The following is a 16,532-nucleotide window of genomic DNA, read 5'->3' as shown; positions in this document are numbered from 1 at the left end:
TGTTCATCGACAATCATGGCTAGGCTTTAGACTACCGATTCACAAGAATTTTTCATGCGTGCATATTAACTCAATGCATCTAAAATTATCCTTTCAATCAAGTGAACCGAGTGAATTCATTCCTATGCAAACGAGAGAATGAGTGTGTTTCCAATCTCCTATTTTGCAAAACCGGTTTATTTACTAATGATATCGTTCAGCTATGCTAAATTACTTACGGATGTGTTTTCCTCGACACTATTTACTTACCAAAGGCATAGTTCTTTAAGAAATAGCATTTCTCTTTATTATCATTAGATTCGGTGCATTTCTTTTGTTATTATTTCACTTATTTTATTTTTGTCGTTTTTTAGGATCTGCATTTCTCTAGGTTCCATAGGATAAATTTTCTTGGCAAAAAAAGACTTGACCACAATGTCAATCCTGTACGAACCGACTGCATTGCCTCTTACAAATACCCCTACGATGTTTAACGCTGTCCCTGGAAGCAGAAGTCGTCCAAGCTCTCAGTCTCAGTCAATTCCAGTTGAATTTCAAGCAGTTCTCTTTGCTGGTTTTGGTAACAGGTAGGTATATCAGCGACCGATAAAAACTGGTCTCTTTCCGAGTCTTCAGATGCTTTTACTAACTGATTGCTGCAGTTTATACCCGTTAACCGGAAACGATGCATTGCCAAAGGCATTGCTACCTGTTGGCAATAAGCCCATGCTTCATTACCCTCTGTACTGGTTAGAAGCTGCTGGATTCAGCTCTGTGATTATTATCTGTATGGAGGAAGCTGAGGCTCATATCAGCTCATGGTTACGCTCTGGCTACGACGGCCATTTGCGGATACATGTGGAAGCTCCTACTGTGATGGACGATTCTATGGGATCAGCTGATGCTCTTCGTGCGGTAGCCCATTTAATTAAGGTATTTTTTTCTATTAGTTTAGTTCCTTTTTGAATCCTGTTTATTAACTTCTGGTTGAAGACTGATTTTGTTTGTCTAAGTTGTGACAGCATAACTGATTTGCAACCTTACATGGTTTTAGATCATTTTCGTTTAAATGACCCTTCTGCTCTTGTCGTATATAGTCATGTACTAAAACATGAGCACACTACGAACCAGGCCAAGGAAATTACCGAGAAGCATTTGATCGGCGTTGAAGAATCGACACAGAGATTATTGTACGCTAAAAGTTCTGCTGATATTGGAGGGGATTTATCACTTCGAATGTCCTTATTATGGAAGCATCCCAACATCACCCTTCATACAAACCTGGTTGATTCTCATATTTACGTTTTTAAGCATTGGATAGTCGATCTAATCCGGGAAAAGGAAAACATTTCCTCTATCAGCAGTGACTTGATTCCTTACTTGGTAAAATGTCAATATCAAAGACCTTTTGCTGTCCGCGAAGATATCAACAGATGTATGTTTCCATATTCATTTTGGCTGGTTGTCCATGATCCTTATATTAACTCTTTAGATTTGCAAAACTCTGAAAATGAGAATATTGAAGATAGTGCTAATGAGTTGGTTATAAATACCTTTATTGCCAAAGAAGAGTTTCTTTGCGCTCGTGCAAATAATTTGTCCAATTACTTTGAACTCAATAGATGCGTATGTTTTTTGATCTCCCTTTTACATTCAACAGAAATAGCATTGACTGACTTTTTTTTAGATTGCTAAATTGACACCTGATCCTCGTCTCATCGATGTCACTGTCTCTGAAAGAGCCCTTGTTGGAGGAGATTGCATGGTCAATGAGGGTACCGCCATTGGTGATAATAGCAACATTAAAAAGAGTATCATTGGAAGAAATTGCTCTATTGCCAAAGGTGTTGTTGTCAGTAATTCTATTTTGATGGATAATATTATTGTGGAAGATGGTGTTCGTTTAGATTGTTGTATCGTTGCTTCTGGAGCTACCATCAGCCAGCGGTCAAAACTTCGAGAATGTGAAATTGGTGTCAATCACCATGTCGAACCTAAGCGTGTCGCTAGAGGCGAACGATTAGTAGACATGGAAAAGATCGAAACAGACGACGATAAATAAAAACTTCAATACGGTAGAAATTATATGGGCTTACTTTTTGGGTGTTATTTTTTTCTTTTATAAACCCCTAGAAAATCAATAAACATGGTTTAAAACACCAGCGTTTGAACGCTTCCATTTTTATTCTTATTTTTCCTTTTACATAGTTCATCTACCTTTAAATTCATTTCTGTACTGTAAAATGTTTCATTGAGAGATCTATCCTATCCTATTCTATATCATTTCTATTACATGCAGTACAGTCAGTCCTAAATATAATGGTTAGTTTCCTATTCAGAATACGAAATAAATTAGTATACCGAAATTTCAAAGAAGATCTCAGAGATCTTGGTGTATTAGCAAAAAAATCATAAAAAATTTCATGAGCAAATATTTCATCACATCTTCCGAAATTGCAGTATACTTTAATCAACCATTTAAAAACATACATTTAGAAAAACGCGTAGTCATACACTTGAGTGATCATATTCATTCTACTAGATTATTCTCTAAATAAATGGTTAATAACATGATCATTCAAAAATAGAAAATGAATGAAAAGCTGAAAATATCAGAAGAGTATTGGTCGCATATTGATGGTGCCCATTGGGATCAGGCGAGAACCCGAGCTTCCCCATCTCTCAATCGCAAATTATTTCATCATAATATTCCAGCAATAAAAATTCAATAAAAAACATACCTTTCCTTAAAAGAGAACCTGTCTCTAAGACAGAAGCTAAACCGATTTTCATTACTCTGCTAGTGCATGGTTAAGAGTAAAATGTAACACTTCGAGTTCCGAATTTATAGGGCGGAAACATCAAAATATATATATACACTAATTATATGAGAAAGTAAAGTCGAAATATATACAATTAAACATAAATTAATTCTTGTGTATCTTTCTCGTTCAACAAGGGAAATCGTCAAAAAGCTTCTCATGGTCGCTCGGATTTCATTTGTTGCTGCTGTTGCTGTAATTGAAGCTGTTGCAAGTGTATATTCCTAGCAACTGTCATTATGGTAGGTAAATCAGTTCCAGCTACAGCTGCTTGCTGATTCAATAATTCCGTTATTTGTTCACGTGTCATTCCTCGTGCTTTCATCTGAGCAGCTCTTTGCTGAAAAAGGATGGCTAACTGTCGAATACGATTCATATCCATGTGTTGTTCCCGTTTGACAACAGGAGAATTTGCTGATGCTGGACCCGTGGAAGGAGGAAAAGTGCCTAAACGGAAAGTTATTAGCAAGTCAACAAGTAAAAAATAAAAGATAACATACCACTAGACGTTTTTTGTGGCATTGAGGGGGGAACAGCTGCTGGAAATGCTTGCTTTTGCATGGTCGACTGAACAGGAGGAATATGAATGTTGGGAGGAGGCGCTTGGCGTTGAGTTTTTGGTGTTGTTGTTCTTCTCTGTTTCATTTGCTGTTGCTGTTGCTGTTGTCTAGAAATCTGAGAAGCAGCGGCTTCTTGTCGTGTCGCTTGCTGCTGCTGCTGCTGCAATTGCTGACGCTGCTGTAAAATGGCACGCTTCCTGCGGACATTTTCAATGAATTGTAGTCTTTGGAAAGTAGGTTGAAAATCATGATTCCGCTGGTCATCCATAAGCAAAAGTAAGTTTTCTTTTTCAAGTCGCTCGGCTTCTTCGCCGGCCAGTTGAGCAGATCCCTGCTGTCGCTTTCTTTTTGAAGGCGGAGGGGCATCGGCCAGTTGATTTAAGATATGGATCATTTGTGGTTTCGAGGTAGCTGGCGTTAAAACCAGAGGCGGCTCGGAAGCAACTAAAATTTTTGACTCCAAGTCCAGAATGTTTTCATCCGATAGTTGTCCCGCTAAACTTTCGGATAACAAGCACAAGTCCTGATACAATGTCTCTGGGGTAGGGCGAAGAACGGTATAATAAACAGGTGGAGACGAGGATGCTTTTGTCGAAGCAGGCACTGGCGAGTGAATAGATGCTTCCGTATTGGGTGCATTCGATGCATTTGTTACGTTATTTGGAAGAGAAGAGGAAGAAGAAGGAGGAGCTTTTGAAGCGGATGCTGCGTTAGAAGATTGAAATTGATTAGATTCATTAGAGTTGCTATGTCGATGATCAATGATGCGCACTGTAAGACAACCATCGTAGAACTTTATATTTGAGCTCTGAAAGACTTCTAAACAGTCCGGTGGTATTAATTCCATTCGTATGTAATGTAAGATAGCCTTCACTGGCCCATTATACGTGAATGCTCCATCCTGTTGTTCAAAACGAAAGTGATATTTATGAATATGCAAAATCAAGCTTGGCTCTTCATTCTGATACTTTTTTCTAATTTCTTCTGACTTCCTAGGAACTGCATTCATATGTATTAGCAATTTCCAATGCACTTTCAACTGTTTTTACATCAAACCAAAGCAAATTCGACATATGCCATCATTCATTCTGGTATTTTATTCTCTTTATCCTTACCATTTAACGAATCCAAATAAGGTGTCAACTTAATTAAAGGTTCAATTTCTGAGGATCTTTCCTTTTGTTTACCATACGTCTTCAAATCTCCATCTCTGTATTCATGTCCCTGAAACCTGTACCAAAATTCTTTCCCTTTTTTTTCTTCATTCATTGCATTTACACAAAAATTCTATAGAAGAACAACCGGCGCAATATCCTCATGCCAAATTCTTTGGCTAAAAAGAACAATCCATCTGCTAGGTACTACCAACGGTTTAGTGAACCTGAACGTAATATTAATTCCACGTTAATATATTAGTGCAATATTCCGTATTGTATTTTAATGCATGAAAACAATAAGCGGTAAAAAAACATTGGCGCCTTCGTTCCGCTTCCTTAAGCACTTTTCATAGCCATAAATGCAAGAAGGAAGACATTACAAATGTCAATTGTCTGCCAAAAGACCAATGAATTGAGCATTAAAAACTTTTGTTTTTATAGGTGATAGTAGGAATTTCTGTGGATCTACGTAACCGTATCGTACTGGCTCGTTGGATTCGTAAAGGAGAGATTGACCAAGTTGGCACCTTGGCTCATAGGACATACACACTTCATTGAAACGAAAACGGTATTGCTAAAAATCTGTCGTTCCTGGTGTGTTGTTGTTCTATCAATCGGATTCGTCTAGTGAATATTTATTCGCTTGCAATAAGTGTATTTGGAAATTGTAGTATTTTCGGGCATTCCACTGGTAGTTGCTGCCATTTATTGTTCGTGAATTTGCGAATTTGCGAATTTGCAAGTCGTGAGGATTTTCGTTTCAAGTACATTGGGACGGACTGTCTATAAGGATGGATACTGTCGTCCTTGACCACCGGGGAGAGTTTGTAGCCTTCTTTCGGTGTCTCGATATGCTATGCTATGCTATCATGATTCAGCAATATTATCAGGAGTAAGTATCTTCGTTTTCCAAGGAGGACTTAAACTCAAGAATCATTAAATTTCATGGATGACTAGCTACTTACACTTTTAGTCCTGTGATTCTTCTTTTATTGTTTAAAATATTTGTGCAACTGGTATGTATTGGAGCGACTTTGGGGCTCGTTGGATTTGAGGGTGTTTATAAAAATTTCAATTTTACTGACTATTACCAGAGTTACCTTACACCGAAACCATTCTTACAATTTTCAACATTTCCCCTTTTTTACCCTTTGCTAGTCAGCTTTGTTATTTCAGCGATTTCTCGACTCGTCTTCGGTCTTCCTAGTCCTAGTGAAAGCTTAAATGGGTACCTATATGGAGGCTCTATTATTAATTTTATTGGAGAGAAGGCTGTTTCTTCTTGCTCTGTCATCATTTTGTCCGATTTCTTTCTATTCGTCATTCAAATATTTATGGCCTTAGTGTTGATTTCTTCAAACCAGAAAGCTTTAAGGATAGCTCTAAACCAGAATTCCGATAGAACAAGGCGACCAGGACTACGGCAAGCTCTGTCGGAACAAACAGAAAACGACCATGATCGACAACAATTTCCAGATAATGAACAAAGACAAACATTGTTACGAACACAATCAGATGTAGAACGCATACGATTATTTACTAGACTTTCTCAATCTATTCACAGTCTGCAAAATGGCACGTCCGTTTACCCTTTTACAAACCTGACTGCACTAGAAAGACCAAATGCAGAACTTCATTCTTCAATTCCTGTGATTGAAATAAAACTAAGTGATTGGAAGCGTCTATTTTGGAAGATGGACCCACTTTCAGAACATTCTTCGTTGAATACTACGCTAGAGAACCATTCAACTCATTCTGAAAGCCGCACTTATTGATTTTTAAGGCTAGTTCCTTTTATCATAGAACCTTGACCTAGAGCAAATTCCTTTGATGTCGAATGTTATCAATGTTGTTATTGGATCATTTTATAAATTACTTTTTTTTGTATAATTTAAAAGTCATGACCTGGTTTAGTCTGTTTAGACATTTTATGAATCAATAGATCAAGTTTACCACCTAATATTGTTCGCGGGAAAGGACGAAGGTTGAGGATCTTAAAAATCTTAATATCAATGAAAATAGAAAGGCTGAAAGGACTGCGAAACAAAAACTGCATGAAAATTGAGTGCGCTCCTTTTTTTGTTAAACTTTTCGCTTGGCCATAAACCTTGATAGTTTGTACCGATTTGTTAGCCATGTACATTCTGAGAATGTTCCAACGACTACAGTATGAGCAAAGAGATTAAATTTTTCTTTTCTTATCTCCTTGATGAAAAACAGTTAATCTCTTCATGCGCTTCCTTTCCTTGTACTTTGTTATTTTTCAAAGAAAACATGCTAGAATATAGAAACCAACAATCGATCGTTTCTAAGCAGATGCATAGGAACGAACGAAACTAGAAAGTATTCTTATGAAAGCCACTGATTCATAACCTGTCTGACATTTCGACGTACAACGTCGGATTCCATTCATATGAATCGTTAATAAAATGTGTGCTTACGAAGACGAGTTTTACTTTTTTCTTTGTTTATTTCGCTTCTTTTCTAATGTTGTATTAGCATTGAAAACAGTAACAAATGAGGATTTCTACTACAGCAACTCAACTTACTTCTGCCGCTAATCTAGCAGCCTGCGCAGGAGATAAATCAGCATCACTAGAGACATTGGGTGATTCCGCTAGTTTTCTTCCAGATTCTTTTACAACCCTTGGTGGCTTTTGGACACCCACTGGTTTCTCTATTCTTGTGGGTTGTTCTAAACGATTTTGGCCTTGTTGAACTTCTATATCCCTTTTATTAGGCTTTTTTTGGCAAATAGACAGGAATTGGCCCATTCTTCAATTGCAATGGTTTCTTTTGCATTTACTATGGTGTTTGTTGGCAGAGGGAAGAACCTATTTGTTTACGAAGAAGATAATAAAAAAAAAAAAAAAAAAAAACAAAGGTCAAGTGTTCCACATATCAAGAACAGGTGAGATTACAAAGTCTTCATTCAATTTGTCGTTTCTACGTAGCGATGCTAACATCATGTTTCTGTGCATAAAAACAATTCTTACCTATTTTGAAGACGGATGCACCTACAATTCTCATATGCTTAAATGAACATAAAACAAAACCATAATATTTATATAATTTGCAAAAAAATTTTCCTAAACCCAATTGATACCATGTTTATCAACTTTCTTATTCATCATCCACTTCTCCTGTCCCAGGCTCAACATCGTCAGCTTCAATTCGATCAGGATCTCGAGGCTCTTGATCCTCATGCCATTGCGTAGCATCATCAATGTATCCAAGAACTTTCTCTATACTTTCCTCGTTATGGCTTTCTAATGGGATGAAGTTTACCATATTAAAATCATCAATCTAGATGGTTAGTTAATAACACAAGTTGCACCATTGAATTTATAAACAAGAGAAAATGACCCGCTCAAAGGTTTGAAACGCTTCATAGCATAACCATGAGCGGCTTCTCAAGAGTATTCAGTCAGTATCCTTACCAATTGCACGATACATTGATTCAACTCATGATATTTGGGATTCATCTTTTCATTAATTTCGCCGGTCAACAGAAGAGGATCTGTATTCAAGAATCGTTTCAAGTCAGCGCGGCTAATATTGCTATTATCCTTTAGTAAGTCCATTTTACTGAGTAAATTGAGATGAGGGATTTCCAACATAACCATAGCACTCATGGCACTAAGGACACCAGCGAAAAACTTGGCTCGATCAACGAGAAACTGACTTTCCAGCAAATACAATGCACATGGTCGATAGTTCAAAGTCATTTGTAAGTGTCGTATCAATGTCGGCAGAATAGGTACGTGAGTATACAATTCAATTTGCCCAGGCATGTCAAAAATCAAATAATCCTCATCATAGTCGCCCAACTCTTCATTCAACCAATCCAAATTTTCCATCAAAAACTCAAAGCAGTAAATTAAGCCACCGTTTGGGCCATAGTCCAATTCTTCCATCACATCGTCCAAACTAATCAAGTCACGAATGTCCACTGTAGGTTCCCATTGAAAATTCTCTGCTGCTGGATCCAAATTTACCAAATGGCACGTCCGCCCAATGCTTTTCATATACGAAATCAGAGACCCACAAAACGTACTCTTTCCACTACTCGCTACACCGCACGCAAAAGCAGCGACTTTTACCATTGTTTTATCCTCGGACGTCAAAAGTTGGAAAAATACGCGTTTTTGATACTTCTTACCTACCAAGGGCCACATAACCCATAACCTGTTTATCGTTGCGAGACGGTAAGTAAGTTTATAATCGTGAAATAAAACTGCGGAAACCCCTCAATAAGGAAGGAGAGAGAGAATTTCGAGAAAGAAAAATAAGAATTCAGACATGTAGATCTCCCTGCTCAGTATAGTATGTCTGTCAATCTTTTAGGGATACTTCCTAAACATATCGTACAAAAGTAAATTAACACGATATCGTTTACCTATATCATAGTAACGAATTGGTGGTCGTCTCAAATAAAAAACAAAAAAAGAACAAGTTAGATCTTTTTCTTATTTTTCATATAGATATTGATTCATTTCAAACTAACAATCGACTTTATTGACATTGAACATCCAATCTCAACATAACGAACGCACTTTAGTGTGCATGGACCTGACCACGCCCTCACTATCCTTACCAGACCCAACTTCCCTGAAGAAGGGAATTGCTTGTCAAAAGGAAAAATGTCTGCTCCTCCCTGGCAACAAGTACCGCAAGAAGAAGAAGAAGTATCAATCGACTATTCGCAAAAGTCGCAAGAGGCGACGCAGCCGGTTTCTGACTGGCACGAAGTGAAAACCGAGGATGGTCGTGTATACTACTATGACTCGATTTCTAGAAGGAGCGTTTGGGAAAAGCCAGAAGAACTCATGAATGAATTTGAACGAAAATTGTCCAAACTGGCTTGGAAAGAATACACCACCGCTGATGGAAAGCAATATTGGTACAACGTTAATACACGTGAGTCTGTGTGGGAAATTCCCGAAGAATATAGAAAGGCGATCGCCGAAGAGACACTTCCAGAAACAAAACAAGCTTTTCCTCATTTACAGCAAGAACAGGAGACGCGTTCTGAAGCCTTCCCAGAGTCTTTGACACAACAAGCGAGACCTGACAGAGAACAGACAGCGCCTTCAAAAGATGCGATCTCACGAAAGCGTGCTCCCAACTTTGTACCGCCCAAAGAAAAGCGTCATAAACGGGCAGACCACCGTGAAGAGGATTTCGATACGTATGAGGCCGCTGAACGAGCTTTTTTTAGATTTTTGGATTCATTCAATGTTACCCCGAGCTGGACTTGGGAACAAGCTGTTCATGAATTATGTACGGAAAAAGGTTATTATGTTATTAAAAATCCTTGGGAACGAAAATGCGCTTTTGATGCATATATAATGAATTATTTGACAGAACAGAGTGACCGAGAAAAAAATCGAATTCTTGCACTTCGAAAAGATTTTTTTAGTCTATTGAAATCAAGAGACGACATTCATTCATACACTTTATGGAGAACTGCCAAAACACTGCTAGCTGATGAAGCTGCTTTTTTGGCTGCTCCCACTGAGTTTGAGCGACAGTTGTTATTTTTCGAACACAGACAAAAGCTCAAAGAAGACGAAGAAAAACAAGAAAAAAACAATAGAAAGAATGCTCTTGATGACTTTTGTGTCCTCTTGAACAAGTTAGAATTAGATCCTTACACACGGTGGAACACTGCTCAAGAAAAATTCGAAAATGATCCCCGCTACCAAAAGAATCCAAATATGAAACATTTATCTAAGCTGGAAGCTCTTACGGTTTATGAAAGTCATATCAAACATCTTGAGCGAGAATACATTACGGAAAAACAAAGACAAAAGAAGGAAAAGTATAGGACTGAAAGAAAGAACCGTGATGCTTTCCGAACCCTCTTACTTGATCTTCGACAGGAAAAGAAGATAACCTTACGTACAAAATGGAAAGAAATTTATCCTCTCTTTAAAGATGACCCTAGGTATCTGAATATGCTTGGCCAGCCTGGATCTACTCCTTTAGACCTTTTTTGGGACATTATCGTTGAATTCGAAAATGAATTTCGGGAGAAGCGAAATGTGGTTTTGGATTGTCTTCAAATTTTGCAACTTCGAGTGGAGGAAAATTCCGATGTCCAAGAATTTGTTCAGCGTGTTATGCAAAGCCTAAAAGAAAACAATAGGGATGACTCTGTTTCTGAAGATATTGTTTCGGAGGTTATCATACGCACGAAAGAAAAAATTGCTCAACGTAAAGCTGACGAAAAGAAAGCTGATGAGCGTCGGATTCGACGAAAAATTGATAATCTTCGAAGTGCAATCAAATATATAGAACCTCCCATCCCTTTAAGTGCTACATATGAAGAAATGAAGCCTGTTTTATCTAAATTACCGGAGTTTTCTGCGCTAGACTCGGAAGAATATCGTGTTGCTGCCTTCGATAAATACATTCGCAGACAAAGGGAAAAAGCCGCTTTGGAAAAGCAAAATAGAATAAGAAGAGGTTATTATGATGAAGGTGGAGATAGTGCATACGGCGGGTACACGTCTGGTACCCGGGTATACGAGATGAAGCCTCCATTAGACTATGATGAGGATTTGCCAATGAAGTCCGACAGACATGTTGGACCTCCTGGGCCAGCTCATCCTTCTAATGCGAATGATTTCAACTCCTTACAGTCGAACGCTCCTCCTGTGTCTGGCATGGATGGAGAATCGAGTGAGGAAGGTGAAATCCACTAATTATGAACTTGTATTATAGTCCTAACGCATATAAAACCATATTCCATCCGTTATTTAGTAAATCTCGTCCTTGTAGTAACCCTTCTGTAGTCTGAAATATCCACTAGCAGTCGTAATTTCGCCTACCCTTCACCAAGCACCCACAAAAATTGTTTTCAGTAGAAAACAACTTTAGGCTCTTATAGTAGCTATTCTACTACTATAGGCGGTTGTAATTTAAACGTGTAAGTTATAAATTACTTTTATTTTCTGAGAATCTGTCCGCTGTTCTTTTTTTGTCTCGACGATTGCCATACTTCAAAAACACCGATTGCATTAACAATTTACTTTGAAATGAGATACTATGGATTAAGAATTCGAATCTTATTATGAATAGTTATCTTATTTTCATATATGTATTTCATTTACCTAAGTTGGGACTTGCTATTGTCTATCCTTCTAACTCGAGAGTTGCATGCCGTTGATTTAGAACTAAACAAGTCGCTGTTCGTTAAAATGTAACCCGTATATGTCTTTGTGTCTTTAAATTGGATCTTAGTACATTTTTTTTATCCTATAGTCTATGGTTTGCGCGATTGTCGAGAACTTAAAAAGCGTGCGTACTCTCATGCTTCTGTAAATATGTCATTTCATTGATGCATCTTTCGCTTTTTGAAACGAAAAATATAATTCCTGTTACTTAAACAAACTAACTAAAAGTTTAGCTGTTATGAGACAAAGTGCCTGAGCACTCAAAATTAAAACATTGAGGCTATTGGACCGCGATTTTAGTTTGACAGTCCTATATAAAGACATGTCTGAACCATTTGCCGAGAGCAGCTCGTCCAAGCGGAAATTAGACTCCGGTGATTTTTTTGATCCTGAACTTTACGGTCTTCGACGATCTGTAAGTGTTTATGGTATATTTTAGCGTAATTTTATTAACTTAGAAAACAGGGACGTACTCGTACGAATCCTGGAGTGTATGTTGATGCTGAACTGGAAGAGGAATTACCCTCAAAACAGCGCCGTGGTACGAGGAATGGGACTCATCGCCAAAGGAATTTAAGTGATGATGATGAGGATAAAGCCGAATCTTTTTCCTCATCGGAAGATGAGAAGAGCGATGGTAGTTTTTATGGTGATAGTTCTCGTAGGAGCACCAGAAGAAGGAAACCATCACCTGATTATAACGTGGATGAAGTAAGGTTTTCCTCTCGTAATTCGAAAGGCGTAAATTACAATGAAGATGCCTATTTTGAATCAATCGAGGACGAGGAGGAACTTGATGATGGCTATGATTACGATGCTGAAGCTCCAGAAGAACCTGAAGAAACAAAAGCCATAGATTGTATCTTGGATCATAGACTCCGAGAAGGACATGATGGATCAAATGTCACTGAAGATTACGAATTTCTTATAAAGTGGGTGAATATGTCCCACTTGCATTGTACCTGGGAAATTTACAATAATTTGGTTGGTTTCCGAGGAGCAAAAAAGGTCGATAACCATATTAAGCAGGTTATTCTTCTGGAACGTGAAATTCGTGAAGATCCGACGACAACCAGAGAGGACATTGAGGCTATGGAGATTGACATAGAACGAAAACGGGATAGTTACAAAGAATACAAAGAAGTAGATCGCATTGTCTATGAATATAGGAATCCAGATGGCTCTTTGGAGTACTTGGTTAAATGGAAGCATCTCTTGTATGATTTTTGCACGTGGGAGCCTGCCGACATTATTGAGCCTATAGCCAAAGAACAAATTCAATCTTTTCACGAAAGAGAGCATAGTGCATTGATGCCATCCCGTGGTACTAGCTATGGTCATACCCGGCCTAAGTATCGTAAACTAGAGCAGCAGCCTTCTTATATTACAGGTGGTGAATTACGTGACTTCCAGCTGACGGGTGTCAATTGGATGGCATATCTTTGGCATAAGAATGAGAACGGTATTTTGGCGGATGAAATGGGTTTAGGAAAAACTGTGCAAACTGTTGCTTTTCTTTCATACTTGGCCCATTCTTTAAGACAGCACGGACCTTTTATTGTAGTGGTCCCATTATCTACAGTCCCTTCATGGCAAGAAACTTTCTCTCTTTGGGCTCCGGATATGAACTGCATCAGTTATCTTGGTAATACCGCTTCTAGACAGGTTCTTCGAGACTATGAGTTTTACGTCGAAGGAACTCAAAAAATAAAGTTTAATCTGCTGCTTACCACTTATGAATATGTCCTTAAGGATCGTTCCGTTTTAAGTAATATCAAATGGCAATACATGGCGATCGATGAAGCTCATCGTTTAAAAAACAGTGAATCTTCACTCTATGAAACATTATCGCAGTTTAAAAATTCCAACAGACTGCTTATTACGGGTACCCCACTTCAAAATAACATTAAAGAGCTTGCAGCTTTAGTCGATTTTTTGATGCCTGGAAAATTCGATATTCGGGAGGAAATAAACTTGGAAGCTCCAGATCAGGAACAAGAGACTTATATTCGGAACCTTCAACAACATCTGCAACCATATATTCTGAGAAGATTAAAAAAAGACGTTGAAAAATCTTTGCCTTCTAAATCAGAGCGTATTTTGCGGGTGGAATTATCTGATCTGCAAACATATTGGTACAAGAATATTTTAAGTCGTAACTATCGTGTTCTTACCCAAAGCATTATATCTGGTAGCCAAATTTCGCTTTTGAACATAGTCATAGAATTGAAAAAAGCAAGCAATCATCCTTATTTGTTTGACGGAGTCGAAGAATCATGGATGCAAAAGATTGGTTCTCAGGGACGACGAGAGGAAGTACTCAAAGGTCTAATTATGAACAGCGGGAAAATGGTTTTACTTGATAAGTTACTTTCTAGACTACGCCGAGATGGACATCGTGTACTAATTTTTAGTCAAATGGTTCGCATGTTAGATATCCTTGGTGATTATATGGCATTAAGAGGCTATCCTTATCAGCGTTTGGATGGTACTGTTCCTGCGTCTGTTCGCAGAGTTTCTATCGATCACTATAATGCACCTGGTAGTCCTGATTTTGTATTCTTGCTTTCGACTCGAGCTGGTGGTTTGGGTATTAATCTAATGACAGCTGACACTGTCATTATTTTTGATTCTGATTGGAATCCACAGGCCGATTTGCAAGCCATGGCCCGTGCCCATAGAATTGGTCAAAAGAACCACGTTATGGTTTATCGTTTTCTATCAAAAGACACTATTGAGGAAGACGTATTGGAAAGAGCCAGAAGAAAAATGATTTTAGAATATGCAATCATTTCCCTTGGTGTCACCGACAAACAAAAGAACGCTAAAAATGACAAGTTTTCTGCAGAAGAGCTTAGTGCAATTCTAAAATTTGGAGCTTCAAATATGTTCAAGGCAGAGGACAATCAAAAGAGGCTGGAAGATATGAATTTGGATGAGATTCTGGAGCATGCTGAAGACCATGACACTTCTAACGACGTTGGCGGTGCTAGTATGGGCGGTGAAGATTTCCTGAAGCAATTTGAGGTTACGGATTATAAGGCCGACGTTTCTTGGGATGATATTATTCCGCTGTCCGAAAGACAAAAATATGAAGAGGAGGATCGACGAAAAGAAGAAGAAGCTCTAAAAAGAGAGATTGAGTTGAACAACAGACGTGGAAACCGACCATATCCAATTGAAATGGCTGCGCCTTCTCCTTCTAATACTGATGTATCCGAGAAAAAATCCAAGAAGCAGATGTTAAGGGATGAAGTGTTACTGGAAAAAGAGATTCGCTTGCTATATCGTGCAATGATTAGATATGGTCGTCTTCAGCATCGTTACAAAGAGATTGTTAAATATGCTGATTTGTCAACGCAAGACGCTCATTTAGTAAAAAAGATAGCTTCTGATTTAGAAGCAGTATGTCAAAAAGCCATTAATGCTGCGGAAAAAGAGGCCGCGTCTGAGCAAACGAATCAAAAATCTCGAAAGGCACTGTTAATTACCTTCAAGGGAGTGAAGAACATTAATGCCGAAACTTTAATCCAACGTTTGAATGATCTCGATGTATTGTATGAAGCAATGCCAACATCAGGATATTCCTCTTTTGAGATCCCTGTGCATCTTCGCTCCGTTCACGGTTGGTCATGTGAATGGGGAAGGCGGGAAGACTCCATGTTACTAGCTGGTATTTGTAAACATGGGTTTGGAGCTTGGTTAGAGATTCGCGACGATCCGGAATTGAAAATGAAGGACAAAATCTTTTTGGATGATAATAAGTCTGAAAATTCGGGAGAGAAAGATAAGGAAAAAGAGAAAAAGGTTCCTTCTTCTGTACATTTGGTACGACGAGGCGAATATCTGTTAAGTGCATTACGAGATTATCACCGAAAAGCTGAAGAAGGCGTTGAAACTCCAAAGCCTGCTCCAAAGAGGCAATCCCAAAACAGAAAGACAGTAAACAAGTCTAATAAGAATGGTCAACGCAGTGAAAGTGTAACTCGCACTCCATCTCCGTCGGTTTCCGAATCTCGAAAAAAGCATGTTGGCAAAGACGTGAAATCTGAAACACCTCATAGAGACTCGCCTCGTGCTTCTGTTGAGCCTTCGGTAAAACGAGAAGAATCAGATCAACCTGAAGGCGATGGGCTGACTAGTGATCAAAAAGCAAAATGTAAGGAACTGATGTACCCGGTTCGTAAATATATGAAAAAACTTCGAAAAGGCTCCTCTGGTTTGGAACGAACACAATTGGTAAAGCTATTTACGGAGTGTTTAACGACTATAGGGGGGCATATTGATGCTACCGTAACAAAACTTCCTGACAATGAGAAGGAAGATGTTCGTAAGAATTTATGGATTTTTGTTTGCTACTTTTGGCCCAAAGAAGAGGTTGAGTACACTAGTCTAATAAGCATGTACCAAAAGATGAAGTGAGGTTCGAAGGATTTACTTAACCTAATTACAATATCGTGCTACGGAAAATGTGTTCTCTATGTGATTCCTTATTTCCTTTATTGCCGTGTTATTTCTTTCTGATATTTTTTTTGATACCCATACTCAGCTTGATTCATTATGTCTTTTCCCTTCGTTTACAGTTCTCATAATAATAGATAAACTGGACGAGCTATGTGTTTTAAGTCACAACAATACTAAATTTTGTACATGTAGTTTGATTACCTTTTAATTAATAAAAAATTCTTGCATTCATGATATACACTTTTGACACTTTTTTGATCTTTTGCCCTAAGGAACACGCTCATTCTAGTAGAGCTTTTTGATATTTTTATCGAGAATTCTAATAGATGTTGTTCATGGAACGAAAACTCTTCTAATTCATCGATTTCG

General features: G+C 38.2%; 7 protein-coding genes across 7 annotated transcripts; 4 read left to right on the top strand and 3 right to left on the bottom strand.

Annotated features, from left to right (window-relative positions):
- The first annotated feature begins 171 nt into the window (after positions 1–171).
- Positions 172–2,344, top strand: SPOG_03704 (translation initiation factor eIF2B gamma subunit). Its single transcript, XM_013165968.1, has 5 exons — positions 172–566; positions 642–912; positions 973–1,414; positions 1,472–1,605; positions 1,667–2,344. The coding sequence occupies exons 1-5, from the start codon at positions 415–417 to the stop codon at positions 2,039–2,041; spliced, it is 1,374 nt and encodes a 457-aa protein (XP_013021422.1). The 5' UTR covers positions 172–414; the 3' UTR covers positions 2,042–2,344.
- Positions 1,508–4,747, bottom strand: SPOG_03703 (SAGA complex subunit Spt20). Its single transcript, XM_013165967.1, has 4 exons — positions 4,477–4,747; positions 3,302–4,360; positions 2,721–3,248; positions 1,508–2,529 (listed from the first exon to the last, which is right to left on the bottom strand). The coding sequence occupies exons 1-3, from the start codon at positions 4,628–4,630 to the stop codon at positions 2,959–2,961; spliced, it is 1,503 nt and encodes a 500-aa protein (XP_013021421.1). The 5' UTR covers positions 4,631–4,747; the 3' UTR covers positions 1,508–2,529; positions 2,721–2,958.
- SPOG_03702 (uncharacterized protein) lies at positions 4,702–8,924 on the top strand. Its single transcript, XM_013165966.1, has 3 exons — positions 4,702–5,410; positions 5,492–5,534; positions 5,613–8,924. The coding sequence occupies exons 1-3, from the start codon at positions 5,310–5,312 to the stop codon at positions 6,291–6,293; spliced, it is 825 nt and encodes a 274-aa protein (XP_013021420.1). The 5' UTR covers positions 4,702–5,309; the 3' UTR covers positions 6,294–8,924.
- SPOG_03701 (uncharacterized protein) lies at positions 5,656–7,365 on the bottom strand. The gene is made up of 2 exons (XM_013165965.1): positions 7,068–7,365; positions 5,656–7,002 (listed from the first exon to the last, which is right to left on the bottom strand). Exons 1-2 carry the CDS (start codon positions 7,290–7,292, stop codon positions 6,940–6,942), a joined length of 288 nt encoding a protein of 95 aa, XP_013021419.1. The 5' UTR covers positions 7,293–7,365; the 3' UTR covers positions 5,656–6,939.
- Positions 7,562–8,692, bottom strand: SPOG_03700 (ATP binding protein Fet5). The gene is made up of 2 exons (XM_013165964.1): positions 7,959–8,692; positions 7,562–7,824 (listed from the first exon to the last, which is right to left on the bottom strand). Exons 1-2 carry the CDS (start codon positions 8,622–8,624, stop codon positions 7,642–7,644), a joined length of 849 nt encoding a protein of 282 aa, XP_013021418.1. The 5' UTR covers positions 8,625–8,692; the 3' UTR covers positions 7,562–7,641.
- Positions 8,925–9,105: 181 nt separating the features above from the next.
- SPOG_03699 (U1 snRNP-associated protein Usp104) lies at positions 9,106–11,326 on the top strand. The gene has a single exon (XM_013165963.1). The coding sequence runs from the start codon at positions 9,162–9,164 to the stop codon at positions 11,226–11,228; it is 2,067 nt and encodes a 688-aa protein (XP_013021417.1). The 5' UTR covers positions 9,106–9,161; the 3' UTR covers positions 11,229–11,326.
- A 34-nt stretch (positions 11,327–11,360) lies between these two features.
- SPOG_03698 (ATP-dependent DNA helicase Hrp3) lies at positions 11,361–16,397 on the top strand. Its single transcript, XM_013165962.1, has 3 exons — positions 11,361–11,452; positions 11,933–12,114; positions 12,165–16,397. The coding sequence occupies exons 2-3, from the start codon at positions 12,022–12,024 to the stop codon at positions 16,119–16,121; spliced, it is 4,050 nt and encodes a 1,349-aa protein (XP_013021416.1). The 5' UTR covers positions 11,361–11,452; positions 11,933–12,021; the 3' UTR covers positions 16,122–16,397.
- Positions 16,398–16,532: the final 135 nt, after the last annotated feature.

This window comes from Schizosaccharomyces cryophilus (assembly GCF_000004155.1).
Source record: "Schizosaccharomyces cryophilus OY26 unplaced genomic scaffold supercont4.1, whole genome shotgun sequence".
NCBI classification, from domain to species: domain Eukaryota; kingdom Fungi; phylum Ascomycota; class Schizosaccharomycetes; order Schizosaccharomycetales; family Schizosaccharomycetaceae; genus Schizosaccharomyces; species Schizosaccharomyces cryophilus.
Note: the sequence above shows the minus strand (reverse complement) of the source record. Positions and strands in the feature narration are given on the sequence as shown.